Source organism: Copadichromis virginalis, linkage group LG23, assembly GCF_057382275.1.
Source record: "Copadichromis virginalis isolate Kocher_CV1m ecotype Utaka linkage group LG23, C_Virginalis_male_GT1.1, whole genome shotgun sequence".
Classification (NCBI taxonomy): Eukaryota; Metazoa; Chordata; class Actinopteri; order Cichliformes; family Cichlidae; genus Copadichromis; species Copadichromis virginalis.
The window spans coordinates 12,325,561-12,344,550 of NC_140639.1; the positions used below are offsets into that span (position 1 = coordinate 12,325,561).

At 43.9% G+C, this 18,990-nt stretch overlaps 2 protein-coding genes across 2 annotated transcripts in view; one reads left to right on the forward strand and one right to left on the reverse strand.

The window, feature by feature from the left end:
• Positions 1-101: 101 nt before the first annotated feature.
• On the forward strand, positions 102-14,002 carry LOC146680405 (unconventional myosin-Va). Its single transcript, XM_085447492.1, has 35 exons — positions 102-128; positions 745-855; positions 989-1,157; positions 2,626-2,770; positions 2,880-3,036; positions 3,277-3,420; positions 3,535-3,616; positions 3,715-3,822; positions 3,912-4,024; positions 4,103-4,371; positions 4,462-4,543; positions 4,761-4,901; positions 5,046-5,177; positions 5,301-5,384; positions 5,471-5,587; positions 5,695-5,792; positions 5,880-5,966; positions 6,251-6,571; positions 7,408-7,564; positions 7,768-8,007; positions 8,134-8,343; positions 8,435-8,528; positions 8,619-8,767; positions 8,869-9,075; positions 9,193-9,293; positions 9,501-9,615; positions 10,426-10,531; positions 10,864-10,986; positions 11,312-11,463; positions 11,752-11,841; positions 11,943-12,075; positions 12,153-12,450; positions 12,939-13,113; positions 13,203-13,283; positions 13,371-14,002. Exons 1-35 carry the CDS (start codon positions 102-104, stop codon positions 13,530-13,532), a joined length of 4,980 nt encoding a protein of 1,659 aa, XP_085303618.1. The 3' UTR covers positions 13,533-14,002.
• Positions 14,003-15,339: 1,337 nt separating this feature from the next.
• The window catches only part of unc13a (unc-13 homolog A (C. elegans)), a 45,031-nt gene continuing 41,380 nt past the window's right edge, over positions 15,340-18,990 (reverse strand). Inside the window, exons 41-43 of the mRNA XM_085448175.1 lie at positions 18,004-18,096; positions 17,438-17,597; positions 15,340-17,356 (exon numbers count right to left, since the gene is read on the reverse strand). Of these exons, the coding sequence (XP_085304301.1) occupies positions 17,068-17,356; positions 17,438-17,597; positions 18,004-18,096 (542 nt within the window). The 3' untranslated portion in view covers positions 15,340-17,067. The remainder of the gene's footprint in view (positions 17,357-17,437; positions 17,598-18,003; positions 18,097-18,990) is intronic.

Genomic DNA, 18,990 nt, shown 5'->3' on the forward strand with positions numbered 1-18,990 from the left:
AGGAGAGGGAGGATACCGGCTGTTTGCTCAGAGGGACCTGCAGATGTTACCTTGTCTCTTGTGTTAAGTGATGTTTGTCCTCGTGCTTTGAATCATTAAAGATGGCAACACTGGAATTGTACAGCAAGGTAAGATTAGGATTAACTTGAGGGCTTTGCAATGATTTATTATTATTTATGGAATCTGCAATTTCGAGGTGCTTGGAATAAGAAACATCCTTTAGTGTATAAAAACAGCTTTGCTACTTATGTTTGAGCACTAAGTAGATGCATCCTATGAGTTTGTCAGGTAAGCAAGTCTGTTTCATTGTCCTAGTTAGGACTATTCCTGATCTTTGATCTGGTAGCAGTGTGTTAGTCTGAGGTATTAAAGTGTTTACTGAATATATGAAAAATGTGTGAGACTGGAAGCTTATTTTTAAAATCTGTGCATTAATAAGTGAATTAGCGAATTAGATTTCTCAGCTTTAAACAATGCCTAATCCTCGCGGGTAGTTTGGAGGGAGGATGACTGCGGTTAATTTTTAACACAGTTTAGGAGCTTTTTATGCTGATGGGTACCAAATAGCTTCACTGGGTGAGTCCAGGAAGTGTGACATCTACCTTAACAGTGTTCAACAAAAGTAAAATGGCAAATAAAATCAGCTTTCAGATTTTTCAGCACATCCAGATTAATCCTGCACTTTTCTTCTTTTTTCACTCAGTCTGTGTTTTGCACACCAGTGACAGTCTGTTCCTTTTTTAGGGGGCAAATGTGTGGGTTCCTGATCCAGATGCTGTCTGGGTTTCAGCCCAGCTTCTCCAGGACTACAGGTCTGGAGAGAAGCACCTGCTGCTACAGCTCTCAAATGGAAATGTGAGATGCAGTACTGTTTTACGCTCTATAGATTAAACCAAATGCTCAATTTTGATATAATTGCATCTGTCTAAAACCCCTTTCTCAGCGATGTCTTACATCCGAGACTTCTAACTTCCGCTTTCAATGACAGGAGGTCCATTACCCAGTGGGCTCTCCCTCTGATCTCCCACCTTTGGGGAATCCCGACATACTGGAGGGCGAGAATGATCTAACAGCTCTCAGCTTTCTCCACGAGCCCGCTGTGCTGCATAACCTCCGGGTTCGATTCCTGGACTATAGCAGCATCTACACATACTGTGGTGAGCACTGCACTGGAGAGATGGCAGGGAACTTTAGAAAAACAGGGATGATTACTCAGCCAACAATAGACTGGCGAGAGTGAGAGAGGATCTTTAAATTCCTGCTGGAAAAAAGCCAGAAACAGCTCCTGTGTGCTTCTGTCTGCATGATTATACTGCAGCTCATAATGCTGTCTATAATATAGGAGGTCAAAGGCTCAAACTACACCCTCACTGCTACACTGTAAAAGGAAAGAAAAAAACTCTTATGTATGTAGTTGCACATTATCTTTGAATTAGATGACTCATCTTACTAAATCTTCATTTTTATATATAAATGTTTGACCTTTTTCATGACCAGACATCTCAATATATATTACACTGAGATGGCAAAGATCCTATATCCAATAATCCAATGATCCCACATGAGCAGCATTTGGCCATGGTGTGAAAGAAGAACTCACTTTGAAGGGCAAAGACCTCTGACAGATCCAGGCTCAGGGAGGGGCAGCTACAGCCATGTGAAAAAGAAAGCTTGCAGGACTCTGTTCAGCCCCGTGAAAATTAAGCCCACCTTTACTGCTTCCAATTAAAAGGAGAAGTACGAGCGAGGTGCTGCTAATCGAATGCACTTGATTAACTTTAGTTTATACGGTTTAAGGTTTTGGTAATTTGCTGGTCTCTGGCAATCTGGTGCTTAACAAAATCTTCCAGCAAATTCCCTCCAAAGTCCCCTGAGAGTCTACAGGCCTCAGTTAGCACATTAAATGTAAAGGTTTATGATGGTAAAGTTAGAAAAAGTCTGAAAGGTTCCAGGAAAAAGCCTCTGCTCTCTGAATAGACCATGGCAGCACAGCTTAGATTTGCAACGTTGCGTCCGAACAAACAGATGAGACCAAAATGGAGATGTGTGATCATAAAGCACAGCCTCAGTGTTTGGGAGGAAACCAAAAACGGCATATCAGGACAAACACCTCACACCAGCTGTCCAGCATTGTTTCGGGCTTGTTCTGCAGCCACAGGGCCAGCGCACCTTGCAAACCTCAGTGAACTGAAGCAATACTTTCAAGCAAAATTCCTCCACAGCGATGTGAGAGCCTGATAAAGTCATGCAGAAAACAATTACTTCAAGTTATTGCCCACTAAAAGTGGTTCTACAACCTACTGAATCATGGTGTTTACTTAGTTTTTTGCAGGATTATATAAAGTCCTTCTTCTTCACATGATTGTATCTGCTATGATTGAGAGAAGCAACCAACAACAAGCAGGAAATGACCTGCTCCAGAAAGAGTGAACAAAAGTTAATGAAACGTAGCAGTGTCACATTATTATATAGTAAATAAAAGCATTTATTCATGTCCTCATTATATTAGAATTTCAAGTTTTATTCTAAAATCTGTTTTTAAATAACAGCCATGTTTATATATTCAGGTATATATTAATATTCAGGTTCTCGTGGTGAGATTGCGTTTCCTTCCCGTGTCTCCAGGTATTGTGTTAGTGGCCATAAATCCATATGACCAACTTCCAATATACGGAGAGGAGGTGATAGACGCTTACAGCGGTCAGGACATGGCTGACATGGAACCACACATCTTTTCTGTGGCTGAGGAGGCCTACCGCACTATGATCAGGTCAGGGGTCCTGGGTGTTTGGTGGTCTTATGCTTAATTAACTTTTTGAATATTCTGAGCATTAACTACACTGTGTGGGATGTCATGGTCACTGTGTCTTTGTGCAAAGGGAGGAGAAGAACCAGTCTATCATCATCAGTGGGGAATCTGGCTCAGGGAAAACTGTCTCTGCAAAGTTCACCATGAGATATTTCGCTGTGGTTGGAGGAGCAGCACAGCAGACCAGTGTGGAGGAGAGAGTTTTGGCTTCCAACCCAATCATGGAGGTAAAGGACCCAAATATTTCCCTCTTTTTGTATGTTCGTTATGGTTAAAAGTTTTAATATCAAATTTAGGAAGCGCTGCACACCTGAATCAGTGACAAAAAATCTTAGTAAAGAGACAAAGAATAACCTCTGCTCACCATTATTTTTATTAGTATGCAACATTTCGGTCTGTGCAACTTTGTAAGGTACAGAGTATAAAAAATTCTACTAATATAAAAACTTCTATATTTTGGTCTTCAGTCCATTGGTAATGCTAAAACTACCCGAAATGACAACAGCAGTCGTTTTGGGAAGTACATCGAGATTGGCTTTGGCAGAAAGGGGGACATCATTGGGGCCAATATGAGGACCTATCTGCTGGAGAAGTCACGGGTGGTCTTCCAGGTAAACTAACTTGCTACAATATAGTTAGGCCAGAGCAAAAAGCCACACAAAACCACAAATGTCTTGTAGAAATGATGCATCATCCGTGCTTTCTTCCTATTTGTTTGTTTTAAGGCATCAACAGAGAGGAATTACCATATCTTCTATCAGCTGTGTGCATCCAGAGAGCTGCCTGAAATGAGGTCCCTCAAACTGGGTGAGAGGCAACCCCCTCAGTTTGTTCTCAGAAGAATACCGTGTCCACGTTAATAGGTTCACAGTGCACTGAGTGTGAGTGTGTTTTATTGAGTCCAGATGCTCCTGAGAATTTCCGCTACACTAACCAGGGAGGAGAGATGCAGATACCTGGTACTGATGATTTGTCAGACCTGGAGCGCACTCGCAATGCTTTCACCATTCTGGGTAGAATGTTTACATCAAATCATGCACGTACGATATATCTTTGACGATAAAACAGGAAATCCTTCACGTTATATATGTTGAAATTGCAGGTGTGCAGCCTGACCAACAGATGGAACTCTTCAGGATCCTGTCAGCTGTGCTCCACCTGGGAAATGTCAACATTCAAGCCAGTGGGCGAAGCTCTGACCGGGGTTACATTGATGTAATGATCTACATGAATACTTTTGCATTCACTCGTCTTTTGTTCATATTCCTTCATAATAGTTGCTTTGCTTCTCAGGCAGAGGACCGCTCTCTGGCTGTCTTCTCCAAGCTGCTTGGAGTTGAGGGATCTCAGATGGCTCACTGGCTGTGCCATCGCAGATTTGCTGTAGGAGGAGAGATGCTGGTTAAACCTATGACTGGCCAGCAGGCCGTAGAAGCCAGAGACGCACTTGCTAAACACATCTATGGTCAGCTGTTTGCGTGGACTGTCCAGAGGCTCAACTCAGCTCTGCGGGCCCAGCAAGGACGGACCAAATCCTTTGTAGGGGTTTTAGATATCTATGGGTGAGTGAATGAACTCTGTGACTGTGCAGTGTGTGATTAAAGTTTTTGTATGCCTTTGACGTGGACTGACAGGTGTCTCCCTTGGAGCAGGTTTGAGACCTTTGAAAGGAACAGTTTTGAGCAGTTCTGCATAAATTATGCAAATGAAAAACTGCAGCAACAGTTCAACAGAGTAAGCTGTCGTCCTTTCCCTCTGTGATTTGTGCCCTTCCTGTTTGTGTCGTGTTTGTCAGAGTTAGTTTATGCTGCTTTTGAACTGTTATATCAAAGAAATCAGTCCTTTCACCTGCGCTCACATCACTGTCTTTTCAGTCTTTTGTTGGTTTCCATCATGGGTATGGTCTTTCTCTAATTCTGTCTCATTATTACTTGTTTGGTGGTGTTTGCAGCATGTGTTCCACTTGGAGCAGGAGGAGTACGTCCGTGAGGAGCTGGCATGGAGCCGGATTGAGTTCAGTGACAATCAGCAGTGCATCGATCTAATAGAGGGACAGCTGGGCATGTTTGATCTCTTGGATGAGGAGTGCAGGGTCGGTCATCCAATCCTCTAGTTCTGTTCGTTCTCGTATCTTTTTTTTCCTGTGTGGATAAAAGCATTTGCATGTTAACTAATTTAGACATTTGTGACAACTGTGTTAGTATGTGTAATAACTGTCCATCTGTGCATTATCCAGATGCCTAAAGGTTCTGATGAAAGCTGGGTGCGCAAGCTGTACGACCAGCACCTGAACAGCAAGCCTCACCCTCACTTCAGGAAGCCTCGCATGTCAAACAGCGCCTTCATCGTCCTGCACTTTGCTGACACAGTAAGTGACATAATGCTGGATTCGTCAGGTCTCAGGTGAATATCTGAGCTCTCTCTGAGGGCCTTTTGTAATTCTCTTCAGTGTGTCTGTGTTTGCAGTGATGGTTTCTTTTCTTTTCGTCAGGTCCAATATGAATGCGATGGCTTTTTAGATAAAAATCGAGACACGGTCTTTGAAGAGCTCATTAACATTTTGAAAGCAAGTCAGGTAGATATGTTCTAAATATATATGAATTTATAATTTCTAAGCAACATTAGTTTCACCAGCGCTGTATGTGTGTGTGCGCGCTTCAGTCTGAGCTGGTCGCTGAGTTGTTCCAGCAGCAGAGAAATGCGTCTCCTGTGGCCAATGGAAGCATTCGCTCAGGTAAACGAGCCACCAGAGAACACAAGCTGACAGTAGGCTTTCAGGTTAGATGTTTTTCTTTCTTTTTTCATTTATCTTTTCATTTTTTTGCACATCCATTCATCCTAAACATAATTTTCCTGCTCATTGTTCTTTTTTTTGGGCCTCTCAGTTCCGTCAGTCCTTACAGATGTTAATGGAAACTCTCAACAGCACCACCCCTCACTACGTCCGCTGTATTAAACCCAATGACCTCAAAGAGCCTTTTCTGTGAGTCCTTATTTTGCTTACTTCCACAGCTAAGGTTTTTGGTGTGATTTAATGGGTACTGCTTTTATAACATTATATACATGTTAGGTTTGACCCTAAGAGGACAGTCCAGCAGCTAAGAGCTTGTGGGGTGCTGGAGACCATCCGCATCAGTGCAGCAGGTTATCCGTCCAGGTACTGAGTAATTCTAAGACTTTAGTCTTTATAATACGAGCACAGTGTCGTGACAGTGTGGCTCTGAGACATGTGCGAAGATTGTCACATAAATCAGAAAACCTAATCAAAACAGTGACTTAAATGCTATCACGAAGTAGCAAAAGAATCAATTTGTATAACTGTTCATTGAGATTAAATAATTATCTTATTGTAAATGGTTGATTGATCGATTTTTATGTTATAAAAACAGAAATATCAACTGTTTTTCTCTGAGATTTACTCTATTTGATCTGTGAATCCAGATGGACGTATGAGGAGTTCTTCAGCAGGTATCGAATTCTTCTTCGGGGACCTCAGAGCCAGGACCAGGCCCAGGCCTCGTGCAGACAGGCCCTGCCTCAGCTCATCCCAGATCCGGACCAGTACTGCTTTGGAAAGACAAAAGTATTTTTCCGGGCTGGTCAGGTGGCTCTTTTGGAGAGGTTGAGAGCTGAGAGACTGAGAGTGGCTGCTGTGATCATCCAGAGTCAGGTTAGAGGATGGCTGGCACGGATCAGATACACCAGGATCCTCTGGGCTACTCTCACCATACAGAGATACAGCAGAGGGGCGCTGGCCAGACGGTGAGGACAGCAAGAGTGTTTGTGTCTCTTTACTATGATGTATGGCTATGTCAGGCTAAGCCACTTCATTTCTTTTAAAAGAACAATTGGAATGTTCTAGAATTCTTGTTAATGTTTGAAACACTAGATATGATGACCCAGATTTAGAAGATGATTGTAGTGAGAGTAGGTAGCAGGTGAAGGAAAGCTTTTGGAGGTATGCTCTGAGAAAAGAATGAAAGTAAAAGCAAGAGAGGGAGATGGGTGTAACAATGAAGCTGCAGGGAGCAGAGGAAATGAAGGTGGATGAGTGAAAATACCTGGAGTCAGCTATCAAAAGCAGAGAGAGAGGTGAAGCAGTGGGTGGAGTGGGTGGAGATGAGTGTCAGCGGTGATTTGTGACAGAAATATAGCAGCAAGAATGGGAGTAAAGGTTTAAAAAATGGCAGCGTGACCTGTTATGATGTCTGGCTTGGAGACGGTGGCACTGACGAAAAGACAGAGAGCTGAGATTGAGGCGTAAAGCTCCTCACTGGACATGATTAAGAATGAGTCCATTGCAGGGACAACTCAGAGTCAGACAGCTGAGATGGTTTGCACATGTGCAGAGGAGGGCGAGAGGATGTTGAAGATGGAGCCGCCGTGAAGGAGGAAAAGAGAAGGTGCAGGGATGTAGTGAAGGAGGACATGCAGAGGGTTGGTGTGACAGAGGAGGATGCTGGGATAGGTTGAGATGGAGGCAGATGAACCACGGTGGAGATTCTTAAAGGGAGCAGCTGAAAGAAGACAAAATGACAAAAGTCTAAACTTAATAAAATATTCCATATATGAAACTCTTCTTTGTTGCATGGCTGCAGACTGGCTTTGATCCTGCGCTACACCAGGGCTGCCTTGGTGATCCAGAAGACTTATCGTATGATGGTGGTCAGGCAGCTATTTTTCATGATCCGACACGCCACTGTCACAATCCAGGCATTCACCAGGGGGATGCTGGAGCGCCGCAGATACAGACTGGTCAGCATTTAGTGTCTCCCTCATTACAGGGCACAGCAGATGTTTAAAAAATGGCATCAACCTTTATACTCGGGTTTGATTTATTTTCCTGTGTAAATATGTTTTATCCATGTTTGCTCTAATCTTAAAAGAGGCTATTTACACGCAATTACAAGTTATAAACACTTGACCTGAATGCATTTAAAAACCTGTTGGTTCCTCAGCTGGTGGCAGAGAGGGCGGCCGTGCTGCTCCAGGCCATGGTGCGTGGGTGGTTGGCGAGGCAGGCGTACAGGCGCGTACGTGCGGCGGTCGTGTTCATGCAGTGCTGCATTCGCCGCAAGGCTGCCAGGAGACAGCTGCTGAAACTGAAGTCTGAGGCCCGCTCTGTGGAGAGATACAGAGAGCTCAACAAAGGCATGGAGGTCAAACTGATGCAGCTGCAGTTGAAAGCAGACCAGGAGGTGGGTGAGAGTTGTGCAGGGATTTGACCATCTCATGTGATTTTGATAAGCATTAATTAATTGTATGAGTCAAGAGGTCGTTTCACTTTACATTCACATGGCAAAGTTGCTTTTGTGTGCATCCAGGCCAGGGAGAGCGCTGCTTTGAGAGAAACCCTAATGGCAGAGCGAGAGGCTTCCAGCACCGAGCTGGCGGCTCTGAGGGCAACGATACAAAAACTAGAGAGCCAGTTACAGGAGAAGCCTCCGCCTGGGCCTGTTATCAGCGAAAAGGAGGCAGAGGAGAGAAGAAGAGCTGAAGAGAAAGCTGCCCAGGAGATCCTCCAGCTTAAAGAAGTAGGTCTCCAAACAATAAACACACTTTCCTCCTTTTATCTAGTAGGGAATGCTTCTGATTTGGTCTGTTTATTGACTTTGATTCTTTAAGGAGCTGCAAGCACTACAGAAAGAAAGGGATAGTTTTTGCAAAGAGAGAGACGATCTCTCGGCTTCCCTGCTGGAACAAGAAGAAAAACAAGAAGGTGGGCCTTCCCTTTACTAGCATTGTACAGTCACAGCTGTTTTTCTTCTGTCTGTGTCTGTCAAACATTTCCTTCTCTCTCTATGTGCAGAGTGTGTGCATCAGGCTGTGTCTCAGGTGACCTCGGCTCTTCGGGCAGAGGTGGACGAGGAGAGGAGAAAGTATCAGGGTCTTCTGAGAGAGTTCACCAGACTGGAGCAGAGATATGACAACCTCAGGGAGATGAGTCTGCTCACAGAGGTCATTAGCTAGCTGCAAAGGGAGACAGCCTTAAATGCAATTTGTTCGTTTGAAAATTAATCTTGAGTGCTTCCTGTAATTTCTTCCTCCTCATGTCGCAGCGCACCAAAGGCCACAGAAGAACCGACTCCACCCAGAGTCTGGAACCTCTCTCTCCCTCGACGCCGCTGTCCCCCCAGTCTCTCACCCCACTCTCCATATCACCATTCCCATCTGCTGTTCCATCCCCAGAGGAGGTCCGAAGGATCAGCGTGACGTCCCCCTCTGCAGAGAAGAGAGTCTCAATGTGGAGCTCTGAAGCCTCAATGGTAATGAAATAAAGAGGACCACACGACTGAAGTCCTAACTTTCACATCGTCACTGCAGCATCACCAGCACAGGCAGTGTCCTTTACTATCTCACTGTGTTCATGTTTGTAATGACAGGAGCAGCTGATGGAGAAGATGGACGTGGCCAAAGACCCATCGGTGAAGATGAAGGGAGAAGATCTGGCTCATGCTTATGATGCTGTACGAGTGGCAAACAAGTCAGTCTCTCAACACCAACTCATTCCTTCATTTTGGCAGAGCACTAGCTTTCAGTTTTGTGCAGTGATTTATATTTGGTGGATGAGCTCATTATTAGTTATTCTGTCCTTAATCTACATGTCTGTGTGTGTGTGTGTGTGTGTGTGTGTGTGTGTGTGTGTGTGTGTGTGTGTGTGTGTGTGTGTGTGTGTGTGTGTGTGTTTCAGGTTTCTGGAGAGCCAGCTACGTAACCAGTGCAGTCAGTGGGAGAAGGAACTGGAAACTCTGAGGAGTCAGCTTGCCCAAGCGGTGTCTGTTTCTTCCTCTGCTGCACAGAGACAGGTATAAATTTATTAAAGCCCCACATGAGAGGGTTTTTTAAAAAAAAAGTACTTTAATGATCTTTAATGAAAGCCTAACACTAGGAGAAGGGCTGGAAAAATCAATAAAAGGAGAGGTAAAAAAAGAGAAGAAGTTAAAACAGAAAACATTGCCTAAAGCAGGGGTGGGGGAACTCCAGGTCTCAAGGGCCAGTGTCCTGCAGGTTTTACATGAGTCCTTAATCCAACACAGCTGATTGAAATGCCTAAATGACCTCCTTAACATGTCTTGAAGTTCTCCAGAGGCCTGGTAATGAACTAATCATTTGATTCAGGTGTGTTGACCCAGGGTGAGATCTAAAACCTGGAGTTTCCCAGCCCCGGTCCCCTTCGTATATTTTATTTATATTGTCTCTGTATTTATATATATGTGTGTGTGTGTGTGTGTGTGTGTGTGTGTGTATATATATATATATATATATAATATTCTGTAACTCTGTAACTTCTGTCGGTGCTGTGCTTTTTTGGAAATCGAATTTCCCAGAGGAACCCACCCGAGGGATTAATAAAGTTCTATCTAATCTAATCTAATCTAAATAGTCACGGCAGGACATTTCACTGGTATCATTACTCAGGTCATAATAAAACTGTAAGAGTTCTCTGGATCTGATGGTTGTCACTTATTAAAGCTGTCCATCTGTAACGTTTATCATTTATTCATTCGTCTATTCATTTATTCTGTTTGCGTGTCACTTTGTTTCAGATCATCGTTTATAATTTTTATATATTCACATTGAGGCTGAAGTCACAAATTTAAATGTGTTTTTTAAAGGATGTTCAGGAGCTGCTGGAAGCCCGAGAGCGTGAATGTGTGAGGCTGAGGAGAGAGCTGAAGGAACTGAGAAACACAGTCTCACTGAGGCGACTCCTGACACAAGGTGAGACTTTACCTGAATGAGCCCGGAAGCTGAAAGTCACTGCAGGCTGGAAAAAAATCTGCAGCCGCTGAGTCTCCTGTGGAATTTTAAAACAAAAAACATCAATGCAACAATAGCCTAACATAGGCTCCCTCACTGGGCCTATGACTGGCAGCTCTATCACTGATTTGTGTACATTTTGATCATGAGACTTTATTACCAATGGTAAATGAACACTTATTATTAGAGTAATATAATTACAATAATCTGCCTCTCAGTTTAACAATCTTCTACATTTATAGTTTTCAATGTGCTGTTCTCTGTTTCACTGCCACGGCGTGTTTCCTCTTCAGTTTTCCCATCAGCTTTGGCCACAGAGACTTCCTCTCCTGCCCAGTCGAAGCCAGCAGCAGTTACTGGTTTACTGGAATGTAGAAAAAGAGACGAAACCAAACTGATCAAGAATCTCGTCACAGGTGAGATCAACCCCCCGTCTGCCTCAATCATCTTCACCCACCTCTTTTTCTCTTCTTTCTTGAAGGTTTTGAGGAGCTGTGAAGCAGGCGTTTAAGATGAGGGATGAGATTGAAAACATGTTTTGAAAGGCAATAATCAAGCACTTTTACAATGATGGTAAAATGTGTCAAAATGTAATTTGGAGGGCAGGGTTTGAATGTGTAATAATTCAGCGGTAAGTATGATGTCACTGTAGAAATAAGTGTAGCCAGCTCTTGAAGCTGACAGCATTGGCCTGGCCTTGTCCTCTCTCTGCCACTGCTTCCCTTTCTGTTTGTGCTTCAGACATCCGTGTTGACAGCGCCCTGTCTTTGGCTCCCGGTCTGCCTGCCAGCGTGCTCTTCCTGTGTGTCCGCCAGGCCGACTGCAGCGGGGACCAAGCTCGCGCTCGCTCTCTTTGTAGCGCTGCTGTCACCGCTATGAAGGCAGCTCTGAAGGTGACCTGATCTCTGAGCCTTCTCGGTGTGCCGTATGGTTGAAGTTTAATGTTTGAGGACGGTTCACGTCGAGTCAGGCAGGCAGCCATTTACAAAATGACACTGACAGCTGACTTTGAAACTTGTCCTTGTGATTAATTTGGCCCACATGAGCATCTCATGCCAACATAACCATAGCAAAGTCTGTTTTAAACACATCTGTTCAAACAATCACAGTTTCATTTTTCATTGTTAGCAATGATTTCTAATTAAAATGTAACCATTTTCCCTTTCATCGTTTTTCTGCAGAAACATGTCAGTGACATAGACATGGCTGCTCTGTGGTTGAAGAACATCTGTCTGTTCCACGACTTGTTGACCCAGCACTCTCCAAAGCAGGCAGGCTCAGCTTTCATTTACTTTCTACGTCACTGACTAGATTATAAAAGTTTAGGATTCACTGATTACTTTCACACGTGACTGGACTGATTGCTTTTCAGACCCTCGACTCAGACACACTGGTTCCCCTGTCTGCTGATATGAATGACTTGATCCGCACCCTGAGCGACCTCTCTATCCAGGCCTATCAGCAGCTCCTTTCCATCACCGAGACCCGTCTACAAAACATCATAGGTACTGCAAAAAGTGATGATTGACGCTCTCCCCTTCTCTGCTCCTCTTATCTATTTTCTAACCCTCCCCTCCCTCAGTCCCTGCCCTGTTGGAGAGCGAAACCATCCAAGGTCTATCAGGCTCAGCGGTGAAGCTGGCAGTGAGCAGGAAGCGGGCCGGCTCAGACCCCAGGACTGTAGGAGGCGAGGCTCCCACGATGGCGTCTGTGCTGAGGGAGCTCGGAGCCCTTCACACCGCTCTGACTCAACAAGCTCTGCCCAAGACCCTGATGGAGCAAGCCTTTCACCAGCTCACCTACCTCATCTGTGCCTCTGCTTTTAACAGCCTGCTGCTGAGGAAGGACATGTGCAGCTGGAGTCGTGGCCTGCAAATACGGTAGAAACACACTTTAACCCTGCACTTAGATTTACAGTCTGACATGAGATGCAAATAAAGACGCAGACCATAAACATATTCCACATTAACTAGTATATCTTGATTTTGAAGTCCATAAATTTTAAAAATTAAATGACCTCAATTTGTTTGTATCTCAGTTGTGTGATCTAAAATGAGGTTTAGTTGTTTTCAGATTAGCATTTAGCATGTAAAGGCCAAATAAAGGAAATTTGAAAGGAGATTAGCCCACAGCAGCCTAGACCTACTGCAGAGATGAATGTCATATGTATAATACAGCATCCCCACAAACACAGCTTCAACTTTAATAATCAGCACCCTGAAAGAGTGTCAACATTAATTTCGCCTTTGTTGTATTCCAGAGCTAGATCACGTGCTGCACAACAGTCTGCATGTTGTTCTTTCCACCTGCTTTGTGTGGTCTTATAGAAATAAACACGGATTTATCTCAAATCCTTTTCTTGTCACAGCTACAATGTGAGCGTCCTGGAGGAGTGGCTGCGGGGCCGCGGTTTACTGGCAGGGGGCGCTGTGGCCACACTAGAGCCCCTCATCCAGGCAGTGCAGCTGCTGCAGGTGGGGAAAAAGACCGAGGCGGATGCTCAGGGGATCGTCCGGACTTGCAGTGCCTTGTCCAGCCAGCAGGTGGGTCTGTTTGTCTACTTGGATTCTGCTGGGAGACGAACGTGTGTGCATGATTTCATTGGCTGCTGGTCTCTTATTTTGTTTGACAGATCGTGAAGATTCTGACTCTCTACACCCCCCACAGCGATCTGGATGAAAGAGTCACTCTGAATTTCATACGTTCTGTTCAGGTACAGTCTGCAGATGTAAGGTTAAACATGTTCCTCATGTGGAAAATACACTGCATCCCATGTTCCTCTCTGTCTTTGCTGTCCTAGGGGCTTCTCAAAGGCCGCTCTAACAGTCAGCCTTCACAGCTCCTAATGGATGTGAGGAGAGTGTTTCCTGTCATATTCCTCTACTCGCCTCCCCCCGTCCTCAGCGCGGAGCAGTTAGTCATCCCAGACTCCCTCAAGATCTCCTTTCTGCGCAAAGCATAAGAAGCAGGAAGCAAATTTATTAATGCTCCAGTGAATTTAACTCCTAACTTGCTGAAGTTATTCCTTGGAAATTGAAATGACTTACTGAGAATTTCTCCTTTCAGACTTTTAAAATGTGCATTAACTTGTTTAATTAGGCTGTCATCGGTGTAGTCTGTATCTTATAGAAGGTTGCGAGTTATTTCAGAAAGGTACATCTCGGAAAAATAGCTAAAATGGCATGAAAGAGAGCACGTGTTAAAGACCTGGATAAAATTAAATCAATATAACTAAATAAAACTAAATGTGGCTATTCCTTTGAACAGTTTGACAAAGAATGACCACGAGCTTTTATTTCATATTTTATTGGAAGCAGAAACACAATGAGACTGCAGTCCCAGCAACCTCAACCCCCAATAAGAACAACCATAATAATAATAATAATAATAATAATAAAAAACAAGCCCAAAAGAAAGAATCTTTAGAAACATCTCGTGTATAAAAAAATTCTCATGCGAGTACTTTGTACCACTACACAGCATCAGTAATACATATTTATATATTCACAAACATTTGAAAAATAGAAAACGATAATTAAATATCAAAATAAAGAAGACAACAATTGGCAGTTAAACATCAAATAATTATGCGTGCTGGCACAATACACGTTTTTTTACTTTTTGTTTATTGTTCCTATCATGCACCGTATCTGGAAGTACCGGACCAGCAGCGCTGTGCAGGTATCTGTCTGTGTGGCCTGCTCAGCGAGACACTTCAGGACGGATCATGCATGTGTGTCCACTTGTGTCTGTGTGCTTTTCGTTGTGCTTCATCCACCTTTGTGTGTGCGTTCCTGTTCAACGTGCCAACCTGATAATCCAACACGCAGTCCGGGCCTCTGAAGGTGGAGGAAGGGGAAGAATTTCCTCTCCTAAAGTATCATTGTCAACAGCAATAAAGTTTTTGTTTTTTTTTCGTGGCATTTCCAGCTGCGTACCTGTTATTGATTTTGCTATTAAAAGTAGATGTGCCCTCTTAATAAAAGACCTCGTACACACACAAGATCATATTAAGGGATTGCTTAACTTTTAGCTGTGAGTAGTTTTCACTAGCAGGCAGCATGTTATATATAATGATATACGATGCATTACTTTGAATGGCTCCTGATCAGGCCCCATTAAAGTAATACAGACGCTCTGTTATTGATCTCTAGAGTGCACGCGGTCTTTCTATACCCTTCAATAGTAGCTACATTTCCAGATTGGGCACCCAGTCGCACATAAACACCAGCTGTGCAGTCACTCGCAGCAAAATTCAAGTCTACAAAAGAGCAGCGAAACTTCACTTCACATAGTATGACGTGTGTTTGTTACATCCGAGCTATTTACAACTACCCGACCGCAGCGATCGATCTCCCTCCCGATCGGTTTCCTCTGAGCTGACCAAACTTCCCGTCTCTGGTCAGCTCTACCGCAGCTGTGATGTTTGGCCCATCGAAACAGAGACGGCATTTACAACATATCAGACAAACGCTTGTGCTGATATAATTAGAATAATAATCCACAATGTAAACATTATAAGACTGATTCCAAATCACTCATCTACAGAGACTTTATAGATCAGATGCATAGAGTTCAGTTTGTAGGCCTTGTTCTAATAATGGGGACTTTGATATTATTCAGGTTTGGGAGGGGGCATCTTAGTAATGAGGCAGAAAAACATCCAACCAACCGATCATCCTGTTATTATCATCACCCCCATGATTTTTTTGTTCACGAGAAAACAACAAATATATTATTTTTTTTAAAGGGTATTTTCTTAAAAATAGATGTCGCATTGAGAGACATGTTAGACAGCGAGCAGTCGTTTTAAAACATTTAGTTTCACATGAAAGTGACCGTAGCTTCAGGTGAACTGCTGTAAAACAAGCTCAGAGTATAAATGTGTTTTTATGTGTAGCAAAGCCCCTGTGCTTCTTCTATTTTCACACTACATCTCTGTACTGTGGACAGTAGGCCCTCTTTTAAATGTCACATCCAGACCTGGCTTGGTCTGGATCTGCAGCCCTTTAGCAGAGGTCTCGTTTCTCACTCACGATTAAGGGTTACGGCATCTGCAGGTGGATCATTAGACGCGATAAGCGCTGGATCATTAGCGGTATGTGCTCTCCCCGTGTTGGGGAATGTGCTGTTGTGTAACCCACGTGGTTATTTTAGCTTCTCAGGGACTGTGTTTTTAATCATCTAATTATACATGTAGGACTTTAATTAGCACGCACTTTTTAAAGGCAGTTGACTGTCCTTACAGAGCTGCCTGGCTGAGGAATGTTTGCAGTAAACCAGATGGAAATATCCACCGCACAATATAACCTTGGTCTGTGCTAAATTAAACAAACTGAACGAAACAATAAAAATCCCCCGAATCTTATCGCACTCCCGCTACACCCGTTGTGACGTCCTTCACTTGTGATGGCTTTCAGTGATTACATCTGCAGGTGACAGACAACACGGGCGGTCACACGAGGTTGACATTAGAACGTATTACAAACACTGGATCGCACATTCACACTCATTTTCACACACATACAGTCCGATGATTTACAGCGCTTGATCATCAGGCTCCACTCTCTATCATATAGGAAACAGGACATACATAATGTGCAAGGGTTAACAAGACGGAAGGCATTAAGGGTGTCAGGCAGTGTGCTCTGTTACAGGGTAGACGGACAGAGAGACGGACGAGGACAATCTTTAGCCGACCACAGTTCCATCGAACAATCCTGTATTTATCTTTACATATGTCCTTAATAGTTTATATATATATATGTGATGATATATAGAATTATTAAAATATAGATATAATCTGGAAGAAAAAAGTAAATAAATATTAAACTCATCATAACTAAATAGTGCTTTGTTCCCTGTATGTGTTCCCCACCCAATATCTGGAATGTTTGAGGCTGCAGCCGTTGTAGTTGTTTACGGGTCAGGTGGACAGTTGGTCCGGTTGTGCTTAGGGCTGGTCTTGGCATATTTGAGCAATTCCTTGTTGGCACTTGCGGTCCCTTCTCTAAGTGGTTGCAAACTAGGGAAGGGACGAGAGGAGCTGGGGGTCGGTAAAGTTGAGGGTAAGGTTAAAAAGGCAGAGAAAGAGTGAGAAAGAACGCCAAAATATTAAAGGCTACAAGATATTTCTCACTCTGACCAGTCAAGTGAGGTGTGCGTGTGTGTGTGGGATGACATGGCTCTCCTCTGGGATTAGAGGAAAGTAGTTATATGCTCTAAGATTAAACTCTATGTATAACTGAATCAAAAACATGTTTGATGAAGTCAGTAACAATAAAGACACTGGTGCGTTTTCAGAAAACGAGTGATGCTTTGCTTCGCACTCTGTCATTTCCACTGAAATAAATGTATTTACAGTATGTGTGGCGACTCTTGTCTTATGTGTGCTTTTACAACACTGGATAATCGGGGCAGTGGGTTGCAGTGGCTCAGGAGAGCTCCTGGGCAGATTCGAGTTCCTGACGTGGCATTTTAAACTGCGATTTGGCCCCCTAGCTACGGCCCTCCTCAGCAGAGCGCTGGTCGGACTTGAGCTTGACGAACTCCTTGGCCACGTCGTCGTTGTTGCGCTGGGAGAGGATGCGCAGGACGGTCAGTCCCGTCTCATCCATGTGGATGCGTTTACCCAGCGGCAGCCAGCAGGCGGCGCTGCCCTTAGGGGCCACGTCCTTCAGCTGAAGGACAGCCATGCCCACGGTGCGGTCCTCTCGAGCAAAGCAGTAGTCCTTCACGCACACCTGCAGCTCGTAGCACTCAGGACCCACCTCATTACTCAGGGTGCTGCAGAGTGGGGCGATGGAGAATATTACAAAAATCTCTCGAAACAATCCCTCAAATCATCGATGCACATCAACCACTTACAAAGTGAAGGTCTCGTTGTATTTGGGAGCCCAGCTGTTGTTCTTTGACTTCGTGGCGTACTTCCTCTTTTTGTCACTGAGGTGAGGGCCGATGATATAGACCTCCACAAAAGGCCGGAATATTCCCTGCGTCTGCCACCTCAGGTCATTTGCAGCGACCACTGAAACAGACAGAAAGACAGAGCTAAAGGAAGGAAAGAGAGCGGGAAGGTGTGGGTGACTGTGAGATTCGTGTGGAGAAAATGTGTGAAAAAGTGGAGCGGTAAGCGAGGGCGAGTGAACAGGAAACGCAGACAATACTGGCTCTCCCTCAGGCCTCACATTCAGTTTATGGTCAAGATAATGAAAATAGAATTGGAAGAGTATTCATTACAAAATCATATTTTTCTATGGCAGATGAAAGCTAGAGCTATATTCTGGTGCCCTGTTATGGCCATACAGTCCTGCCCGCGGGGTCTAGCAATGTTTAAATGTTAAACTATGACTTGAATGTTATTTCCAGAAATACCCTCAGATTCAGTCCCAATAAATGTGAAAACAACAAAGATACAAAATATTTTTGCTCACCTTTCACTGTGACTTTGTGCTCTCCGGTGTTCGGGTGAGTGAAAATCTCCACATGGATGGACACTTCTCCTACAGCATCGTCCACCCCAGAGCCTGACGGGACAGGACAAAGAGTAAAAGTGCCATTAATACCCTCGAGTCTCCCCATCTCCACTGTGCTAATGTCGCAGCCGCTGTGCCCTCTATTTCGAATTCTCCTCCATAATTAAATTTAAAAAAAGTTACACTTCCATTTCAGTTTCACAAAAGAAACAACGAAATGGACTCAGTTATAACCTGGTGAATATAAAGCAGAGTACTGACTATTCAAATGTTTCTTTATAAAATAATAGCGTTTAAAATAAAGCACAGAGTTCTGCTTGTGCATATGTTGTGGTCTGGAAGTGGACATTCAGACAAAGCAGCTATGAGTGGGCATATGTGTTTAATACCGGTAGTGTATAATAATAACAATAAGCCTGCAATAGCTGTATTATCTCCTTTGGTAATGCATTCTACGTTATGATTAAACCTGAGCGACTGAGAGGCAATCACTGTGGTAACTGTTGCCCACTCATAGATGCAAAGTGTCTGTTAGGATGCGGGGTGGTTAGTAAGAGGCAGAGAAGAAGACAGGAGAGAAGCTGGAGAAGGTCAGCTAACGGTGTGGATCCCCCCCCCACCGACACAGATCATGTCTGGGCATGCTCAGATGGATACACCCATTCCTTGGTAAAGTCTTTTACCCAAGCATGGTCAAGAGGAGGGCCAAGAGAGGGAGTGACCACGTGGAGGGAGAAGCAGCTCGGCCTCCCCGGCCCGTCGGTATAGGATGACAGTACTGATGCCTGACTGCTTTAATAAAGCTTTCTGCAAGAAGAGCGAATAGAAGATTTTTCATATTTTCTGCTCTTTTGTCCTTTTAATGTCTATATTTCCATTCTTGAAGAGAGATTGCTCTTATTCCTCCTTGTTTAGTTTTTTCATCATTTAATGTAAGTTTATGGA

Bases quoted from the DNA above. Each gene is read 5' to 3' on its own strand.
- LOC146680405 (XM_085447492.1), top strand. From the start codon at position 102: ATGGCAACACTGGAATTGTACAGCAAG. The intron at 10,532-10,863 runs GTGAGACTTTAC...TTTCCTCTTCAG, and splicing joins GAGGCGACTCCTGACACAAG to TTTTCCCATCAGCTTTGGCC. The intron at 12,451-12,938 runs GTAGAAACACAC...TTCTTGTCACAG, and splicing joins AGTCGTGGCCTGCAAATACG to CTACAATGTGAGCGTCCTGG.